At 60.7% G+C, this 9648-nt stretch overlaps 1 protein-coding gene across 1 annotated transcript; it reads right to left on the reverse strand.

Annotated features, from left to right (window-relative positions):
• Positions 1–1468: 1468 nt before the first annotated feature.
• LOC116543664 (tryptase alpha/beta-1) lies at positions 1469–3288 on the reverse strand. Its single transcript, XM_032269418.1, has 5 exons — positions 2989–3288; positions 2665–2836; positions 2297–2562; positions 2017–2180; positions 1469–1931 (listed from the first exon to the last, which is right to left on the reverse strand). Exons 1-5 carry the CDS (start codon positions 3071–3073, stop codon positions 1767–1769), a joined length of 852 nt encoding a protein of 283 aa, XP_032125309.1. The 5' UTR covers positions 3074–3288; the 3' UTR covers positions 1469–1766.
• Between the last annotated feature and the right edge of the window lie 6360 nt (positions 3289–9648).

The raw sequence follows: 9648 nt of genomic DNA on the forward strand, positions 1-9648 counted from the left end.
TGCCTGTACCCCAGCATGCCGCTCCCCGCAGAGCACGCCACACCGCCCAGATTGCAGGCCCGAACCCTGTGACATGGCATCATTCCCTCCCCATTTGACAGGAGAGCCAGCTGAGGAACAGGGAGAGGGGCCTGGCCCTGGCGATGGCTCCCGAGTGGTGGGGTCTCCAGTAGCCTAGGACCCGGGGAGACCTGGGGTTGCTTCTGTCTGCAGTGGCCTGGGCACTGTCCCCTCGGTGGATACCCTGTCTGACCACAGAGGATGGACCCCTGCCCCCCCCATCCCCCTTACAGCCCCTGTGACGGGGAACCAGGGCCTCCTGTCAACAGCCACGTGGGTGACCTTGGAGCAGGTCCCCAGTCCCAGTGGAAACTCAGGTGGCTGCAGCCCCGGCCAGCAAGCAGCCTGCCTGCCACGTCCTGAGAGCCCCTTCCTGCCGAAGCCCATGCTCTCTTCTGCCACTGTTGCTGGACCAAGCCTCGCTGAGCTTCCCAGGGACCCTAGATCTAATTCGGGAAGCCCTGGGGCTGGAGCCTGCCCGGCGCCGCGCCCAGTGACCAGGCCCTGGAGTCCCCCATCCCTTATGCCAGAAGCCATGTCCTGAGGGACCACGTAGCTTCCCTTCGGGGTCTCATTCCTCCAACTCCTACCCCACTAAACCTCCACTGGAATTGTGGAAATGTGCTTCTAAGCAGAGCCCTTAGAAGGGCTGAGAGCAGGGACTGGGGGTCACCCGCTGTCCGTGCTAAGTGGGATAAGACACAGCACTGGCCAGACACGAAGGGCCCACGTGCTGGTGTAGAGAAAGACCTCAAAAAGTTTTAAAAATCTGAAACTCAGGCCGGGCGCGGTGGCTCACGCCTGTAATCCCAACACTTCGGGAGGCCAAGGCGGGCGGATCACGAGGTCAAGAGATCGAGACCATCCTGGCCCACATGGTGAAACCCCGTCTCTACTGAAAATACAAAATTTGGCTGGGCATGGTGGTTCATGCCTGTGGTCCCAGCTACTCGGGAGGCCAAGATGGGAGGGTCTCTTGTGCCCAGGAGTTCAAGGCTGCAGTGAGCCCAGATCACGCCTGTCCACTTCAGCCTGGACGACAGAGAGACCCTGTCTCCAGACAAACAACTGGGCAAAGCAGAGGGGCGGGGGAAGGGCGTCGTGGGAAACGCAGGGGGAGGGGCTCCCGGCCAGCGTGCTCTGTCTTGACCCTGGTGTAGGGACCTGGCTGCCCTTTACAATCATCTTTCCAGTTGCCCGAGTGGTTCTGTGTGACCCGAATGCTGGAGGCATCGTGCGGGGAGAAGCTGGCCCCGGGGACCAGGGCGCTCAGGAAGCCGCGCCCCACGGTGACAGGCTGCGCTTTGGGGGGCTGGGACCCCGCAGCTCCGGCAGCTTCCTCAGCACACCTGGGGCCCTCCTCCCCCAGCGACACCCACAACCAGAAGCACAGCGACACCCACACCAGTGATTTTCATGCACTTTAATGAGATGCAGCCCTCAGGGGGGTCAGCGCCTACCACCTGCTACGTGGGCAGGGGGCACCGGAGGGCTGGTATCCGGGCTTGGGCTCAGGACCAACCAGGGGAGGGGGCTCAAGATGGGGAAGGGACTCGGGACAGAGCAGGGTGCCCAGGACAGGGAGGGGCACTGAGGATGGGGCGGGGCAGGTGTGGGGGCAGATGCCACCTGAGTAGGAAGCAGTGGTGTTGGAGACAGGCGGGGAAGGCTCTCCAGTGACCCGGGTCACCACCTGCAGGCCTGGCTCAGGGCTTCTTGGGCACGTATTGGTGGATCCAGTCCAAGTAGTAGGTGACGCGGGTGTAGATGCCGGGCCGGTTGGGCTGGGCACAGCCCTCGCCCCAGCTGACCACGCCTGCCTGCAGCCAGGTGCCATTCACCTTGCAGACCAGGGGCCCTCCGGAGTCGCCCTGAGAAAGTCAGGGGTCAGCGCTTGCCAGCCAGGCCCAGGGGTGGGAGCTGTGGTTTGAGGGGTGGGGCACACTCAGGGCTCACCTGGCAGGAGTCCCTCCGGCTGTTCCCGGCACACAACATGTCATCACGGACGATGTGGACGGCGTCTCCCGTGTAGAGGCCGGTATGGTACTTGACGTCACAAACCTGGTTCTCCACAATGGGAACCTTCACCTGCTTCAGGGGAAACGGCGGTGGCAGGGGCTCTGTGGGTGGGGAGGAGGGTGCAGCCTCAGGAAGAAGCCGGCAGCACCCACCCGGATCCCAGAGGGAGCCCAGAAGCTGAACCCGGGCCCTGCCTCCCACCGTTCCCAACACAAACCATCATAATTCACGTCGCCCCAGCCGGTGACCCAGCACGGCGTCCCCGCGGGGAAGGTCTCCGAGGCAGGGGGCAGGGTGACCGTGCGGACGTGGCTGGAGATGTTCACGGGTTCCTCCAGCTCCAGCAGGGCGATGTCTGCCCCGTTCTCGGCAATGTAGAACTGGGGGTGCACGATGAGCCTGCTGACCCGCAGCAGCTGGTCCTTGTAGTAGAGGTGCTGCTCCCGCAGCTGCACCCTGAGGTCGGCCAGATCCTTGACATCCCTGGCAGCGGAGGCTCCACTCAGGCCCTGGGCAGCCCCCAGGAGCACCCGGGAGCCAGGGCACACCCAGCCCCACCCACCCCCCAGACCCCAGGAGACTCACGGGCCCAGGCAGTGCGCCGCGGTCAGCACCCACTGCGGGTGGATGAGGGAGCCCCCGCAGAAATGAATCCAGAACTGGCCGTGGAATCTCAGGCTCACCTGCCAGGGCCACCTGCTCCCGGGGGCCTCCTGCCCCCCGACGATGTCCGCTCGTGGCAGTGCCTGGCCTGGGGCTGGGGCAGGAGCCAGTTCAGGACCAGGAAGCAGCCCCACGCCTGGACCAGAGCTCCCCTGTGTGGGGGCCAGCCTGGCCTCCCCAGAACCCTCCCAGGCCCTGGCCTCTGGGACGTGGTGAGGGGCAGGGCGGTCCCCGGCTGGGACTCACCAGGGGCCGCGTGGGCCAGGCTTGCCAGGACGGGCAGCACCAGCAGCAGCAGGCTCAGCATCTGAGGAGCAAGAAGGGGCGGCATGAGCCCCGCTGGAGGACAGGGCAGGGCCGGGGCTGCAGAGTATGGGGTGCAGAATGAGCGGGGCGGGGGGACCGGGGCGGGTCCAGGGTCCAGGCCTGCTGGCCTGGGTCTCGGCGCTCTGGGTCTGAGGCTGGGCCGCTCTGCTCCAGGTGACGCTGATGTCAGGGTCTCTGAGAGTGGGGACTTACCCCGGCCGCTCCCTGTTCCTTCTACCCAGTGGGCTCTCCCCTCCCCATTTATCCCTCCAGACCAGGATGGGGCGGAGGAGGGGCGCTGCACCCTCCCATCCAGCGGAGGAAGTGGATGATTCAGACCTGGGGTCCCCATGTGACACAAGCCCTGATGACCTCTGTGTGTGGGGCTGCCAGGCCGGCCCTGCCGAGGGCTGAGCACTGGAGGCTTGCAGCTCCACCTGTCAGCTGTGGATCCCACACCGGAACGCACCACCTTCCTGCTGGTGGGATCAGCTCCTGCCCCTGCCCCAGTGCCAGGAGGCCTTCAGGCGCAGCTGCACCCAGGTCTGGCTGCCTCATGCTACAAGACCAGTCACCCCACAAGCTGTTTCCCCAAGAGGGACACGGGAAGAGGAACCCATGTCCATGGGCCACCCTCCAAGAGGCAGGAGGTGCTAAAGGGGTGGGGACAGGACTGGAGTCTCCCTCCTACAGACTCCAAATGATGGAGGGGGCAGCCCTCTCCTACTCCCCTGGTGGGGGGCTCACATGAGACCCCCTTGTCAGATGAGGACACAGCCTTGAGAGGGACAGCACCGAGTGTCCTTGGCCAGGAAGGGGCCCTGCTCCCGACCTCCCGTGTGAGACCCAAGTCCTCCTACGAGTCACCAGTGTCCACCTCTGGGCTGTCTGTGTGGGTCCCCTGGTCCGCAGGTGCCTCATCATCCTGGGATCTGAGCTTTATCCGCAGAGGGAGGAGAAGGCAAGAGTGCAGGTGTGACGCCAGGAACCCAGCCCAGCTCCCCGCGGACTCCCTCCAGCCCGTCAGTGCTGACACTGTCCCTGTAGGTCCACCCACCCCACCTCCCGACTTCCCCAGGCCCGCCGGCCCCCAGGGCCTCCAGCCCACTTCCTCCCTGCCTGAGCCCCAGGACCCCCTGCCTGGCCCCTGACCTTTAACATAGGGCCCACTCAGAGCTCCTCCTTCCCCACCCTGCCTGGGACCACCCTGGTGTGGGGCCGACTCTGCACAGTGGGGCCCTATCCAGGTGTCCCCAGGGGCCAGGCGGGTGGCCCAGGCCCCTCCTGCTCACAACCCTGCTCCTCATCCGTCTTCTCAACAAACTTCCCAGAGGTCTCCATGTGCCCCATCCCGGTCCCATGAAAGAGGCCCACAAGATGGGGCCTTTGGGAGCGCAGGACATGAGGGGTTCGGGTGATGAGTGACACCAGGGATGGGGGCGGGGCGGGGACACAGGAGACACCAGGGCTGATGGTGAAGAAGAGACTCGGGAGACACCAGGGCTGAGAGAACCCAGGGACATACGGGGACACAGGGCTGGGGCATGCCGAGGGCTCTGGCACTCCAAGTCAGGGGCCCTCCTCGGAATGCTCCGATTGGGTCAGGCCCAGGAGGTGGACCAGTCAGCAGCATGGGGATGAGGGTGCTTTGACTGGCTAACACTGGGCCAATCAGGGCAAGTCCTGGGCACCCTGCCGATCCTGGCCCGTCACCTGGGGGTGCTGCAGGGCTGGGGCCCATGGGAGCAGTGGATGGACCCTGCCCAGGCGCCTCTCTGGAAGCACCGCATCCCACCTCTGTGGTCCAGCAGCAAGAAGCTGAACCCACATCACGTACAATCAGCAACAAAGGTGACAGCAAAGCTCACAACTCACAACCACAAGGGAAAGGACCCTTTGTGCTCAAAAAGGTTCAATCTGGTTTAGAACAAAAATGCAAAATAAAACCAGCAATCATTTGGTGGCTCCAGTTTACGGAGGTTTCTGAGACGGAAGTGGCCGGCATTGCCGGGAGGTGGTGTCCCCGGGGCTTGGGAAGGGATGCTGTGTCCGGGGTGTCTGTCAAGGGCCCTAAGACGGTGACCTTCGACCTTGCAGTGATTCCGCCTAAAGCGGGCAAGGATTCTTTTTGAGGCGATAAAAATGCTCTAACATTGGCTGTGGTCATGGCCGCTCTGCTCTGAATGCACTAAACCCCTGGAACTGTGCATGTCGAGTGGGTGAATTGTATGCCATGTAAATTGTATCTTCAATAATGTGCTTTAAAAAAGAAAGGTCAGGCACAGCGGCTCACGCCTGTCCTCCCAGCACTGCGGGAGGCCGAGGCCGGAGGGTTACTTGAGGCCAGAGTTCGAGACCAGTGTGGGCAACATAGGGAGATCTCATCTCTACACAAAATTGAAAAATTAGCCAGGGGCGGTGGTGTGCACCTTGACTCCCAGCTACTTGGGAGGCTGGGCACTTGAGCCCGGGAGGCGGCGGCTGCAGTGAGCCATGATTGCGCCCCTGCACTCCAGCCTGGGCGACAGAGTGAGACCCTGTCTCAAACAAAGAAGAAAAGAAAAACACTAAAACCCACAGGACCAGCTCATCATAAGCACTTCAGACAGACAGGATCCTTGCAGCCTCCCAGAAGCTGCCATCTAACGCAACGTGGAAAGTAAAGGTTCCTCTTCAAAGTGTCCTTTCTTGTTAAAGAATAAATTGTAAGTGTGCTGATAGCTCTTTGCGAAGCTCCATCCTGTGCAGCGTTAGACACGCCATGCTTACAGGCACGTAGGACATTCTGTGTCCTTGTACTTTAACCAGGATCTCTGTGCTGGACGTGCTCACGGGCATGTCCCAGCTGGCAGCCTGTGCCCCTCACCTGTTTAGAAAAGTTTCCAGTCATCAGCCAATCAGGTTTTAGTTTAGATTGTGAGGTCTGGCTCCAGCTAACGGAGATCACACTCAGCAGTGAGGATGACCCCAAATGTGTAAGGGATAAATGTGTGTGTTTTCCGTTGCTCACCGTACTCTCATGGCACGGTGGCTAGCAAGGGTCCCCTTCCTGCAGTCCAGGAAGTAAAAATTGCTTTGCTGAGAGATCCATTGTCTCGGTGCTGATTTTTCTTTGTGGCACTGAGCGTCTGTTTCCAACGCACCATGTGGCGGACAGCCCCATGCAGCCCTGGTGACTGCTGAGCGGAGAGCAGAGTGGTCATCACCCTGGACTTGTCCTGTCCCCTTCCTCCTCCAGGGCATTGGTAGCTACACAGCTCCAAGCTGAGATCTCTCAGAGAGAGCAATGCCAGGTATCTGGAAGGCTGGCCTGTGGCCGCCAGCTATCCAGAATTCCGTCCCTCCTGACGGCCGGGACAGTGCGAAGACAGAAGAGGAGAGACCTCGCTGAAGGAGGAGCCCTGTTTCTCCAGCTATTCTGCTCTCTCCGACGCCGAGGAGCGCAGCTGCTCTGCGGGGTGAGGAGCTCCACCCCCGTGCGTTTCCGTGTGCGCGTCCGCTCCAGCCATGCCCCTTCCCAAACTCAGCCCAGTGCAGCAGGATACGGCAGGAAGCCCGGGACGACCGCGTCCAGCCAAGACCGAGTCACGGGGCCCCAGTGTGGCCTCCCGCCGCAGACAGGTAGGCAGCTGTTAAAGTTGCTGAGGTCGCCGTTGACAGACAAGGGACAAGAGGCCACGTGGGGCAATGTCCCCAGGGGGAGGGTGGGAAGCAGAGGGAGACAACAGTGACCATGTCCGGACCCACTGCGGCAATGGGACACTTAGCCCTGGAGCCTGCTGGGCTGAGGGGACAGACGCTGGCGTCCGGAGGGGCCCAGGCAGCCAGGGCTTGGGAGGCAGAGAGGAGAGAACTGCTCAGAGCGCAGGGGGTCCCCGGAGTCCTTGGCCGAGTGCCGGAGACGCATGAGAGGGACGTAGGAGCCACGTCAGAGGTAAGGACGGACCACCAGGTCAGACGGGCAAGAACCCCGGAGTGCACGCGGGCTGGGATCCCGCATGCCCCCGCCAGCCGAGTGGAGACCTTGGCAGAGGCGGGCACCGGAGGGTCCTCAGTAGGCTATCGACCTGCTAGGGGAGTAAAATTACCCCGAAACCGAAGGCTTCTCTGGACCCACCCTCACAAAGCTGAAAATTGGCTGTGGTCATAGCCAAAGGCAAACCGCAGGTGGATCCAAATGATTGCAAGTAGCTCAGCTGCCTGTGAGAACACATCCCAAAACAAACACTCCAGAGGGTATCTCGAGATCCGGGGCGGGTCAAAAACAAGCGGGTGTGAGAAACGAAAGGAAAAGATGACCCTCCAATTAAACAAAAAATCAGCCATTAGAAGTAGATCCAGAAACGTGGGGAGGGACGGAACTCGCAGACAAGTGTCTTAACAGCTCCCGCAGGTGTGCTTCGTGTGTTTAAAAAGATAGCTGACACCTGTAATCCCAGCACTTTGGGAGGCAGAGGCAGGCGGATCACCTGAGGTTGGGAGTTCGAGACCAGCCTGGCCAACATGGAGAAATCGCGTCCGTACTAAAAATACAAAATTAGCGGGGTGTGGTGGTGCACTTGTATTCCCAGCTACTCGGGAGGCTGAGGCAGGAGAATCGCGTGAACCCGGGAGGCGGAGGTTGCAGTGAGCCAAGTCGCCATTGGACTCCAGCCTGGGCAACAAGAGCAAAACTCCATCTCAAAAAACCAAAAACAAAAAGGAAGCACACAACTTAGGGCCCGGTGGTGCGTGCCTGTAGCCCCAGCTACTTGGGAGGCTGAGGCAGGAGAATCACTTGAACCCAGTGAGCTGAGATTGCGCCACTGAACTCCAGCCTGGGTGACAGAGTGAGACTCCATCTTAAAAAAAAAAAAAAAAAAAAAAGGAGGAATGGGGGGCACACTCCAGGCCACCACAGGGATCTCCTCCTCAACCAACCCGAAGGCCTGCTCCCTCCCCTCCAGGGTCGGGCTGAGTCCTCTTCAAATGCACCCGCCTCCTCCACACTTGGAGAGCATCCTCAAACCTCTGGCTCCCGGGAAGTGGGGACCGAGCTGTCTTCAGGCAGCTCCACACAGGCTGCCGGGGTCACAGTGGCTGCTGGGAGGGGAAGACGCAGAGAAATTTCCACAGTTGTCTGCTGATTCACAGCCTCCAAACCACAGCCCCTCGGCCACCCGCCCGCCCCACGGACATCCACAGTCGTGTCCTGGCCTCAGAGGCTCTCGGCCAGAGCCTCGGGGTGCGGGGTGGCCGAGAAAGGCATGGAGTTGGGGCACAGACGCTTGTCCTCACCTGAGACCAGTGCCCCCGTCCCTCTCAGGTTTACAGAGTCCACCCTGGGCGCCTGGGCTGGGGAGGAGCCTCTCTAGCCCCAGGCAGTGCCCTTCCCACCTCCCCCGCCGTGGGTGCCGTCCGTGACCCAGATCAACCAACGGGGAGGATCCCGCTGTGCCTGGAGCCAGGGGATCTGAGAAGCAGGGACGGGGGCTCACTGACTGGGCCAGAGGGTCCGTGGCAGCTGAGTCATTGCCAGCCCCCAGCCACTCTGGCTCCCTGACCTCAGACCTCCATCCTCTGGGGCGTCAGGAATGAATCCCTGCTGTGTGTGAGCCCCCGGCCAGTGCACTGCTGCGGCCTCCGGAGCCACCACGCCTGGCTAATTTTTATATTTTTTGTACGGACGGAGTCTCACCATATTGTCCAGGCTTGTCTCAATCTCCTGGACTCAAGCAGTCCTCACGCTTTGGCCTCCCAAGAGCTGGGATTACAGGCACGCGCCACCCGGTGAAAACAGGTTTCCAAAAACGAACATCAAAGACATTTTCAGTGGAACAGACACGGAGGGCATCTGTCCCCAGCAGATATCTGTCATATCTGCACTGCCAGAAACGTGAAGGGAAGTCCTGCAGGCAGAAAGAAAATGATAAGAGATGAAGAGGGAGATGTAGAAGGTCTTCCAAGGGAAGGCAAGCCCTGGAGACGGAAGCCGCTGTGGCTGTCAGACGGTTTCCGCTTTCAAAAAAGATTTAAAGAGAATTGGCCGTTTGAAGCAAGAAAAGCAAAGTTGAGTCAGCGTGTTGTGAGGCGCATAGATGTAACAGGTGTGACGTCAGTGTGTTGTGAGGTGCATAGAGTGTAACAGGTGTGACGTCAACGTGTTGGGAGGCGCATGGAATGTAACAGGTGTGACGTCAGCGTGTTGTGAGGTGCATAGAATGTAACGGGTGTGACGTCAGCGTGTTGGGAGGTGCATAGAATGTAACGGGTGTGACGTCAGCGTGTTGGGAGGCGCATAGATGTAACAGGTGTGACGTCAGCGTGTTGGGAGGCGCATAGAATGTAACAGGTGTGACGTCAGCGTGTTGGGAGGTGCATAGATGTAACAGGTGTGACGTCAGCGTGTTGTGAGGCGCATAGATGTAACAGGTGTGACGTCAGCGTGTTGGGAGGCGCATAGAATGTAACGGGTGTGACGTCAGCGTGTTGGGAGGCGCATAGAATGTAACGGGTGTGACGTCAGCATGTTGGGAGGTGCATAGAATGTAACGGGTGTGACGTCAGCGTGTTGGGAGGTGCATAGATGTAACAGGTGTGACGTCAGCGTGCTGGGAGGCG

Source organism: Sapajus apella, unplaced genomic scaffold, assembly GCF_009761245.1.
Source record: "Sapajus apella isolate SASKATOON/1434 unplaced genomic scaffold, GSC_monkey_1.0 scaffold192, whole genome shotgun sequence".
Lineage (NCBI taxonomy): Eukaryota > Metazoa > Chordata > Mammalia > Primates > Cebidae > Sapajus > Sapajus apella.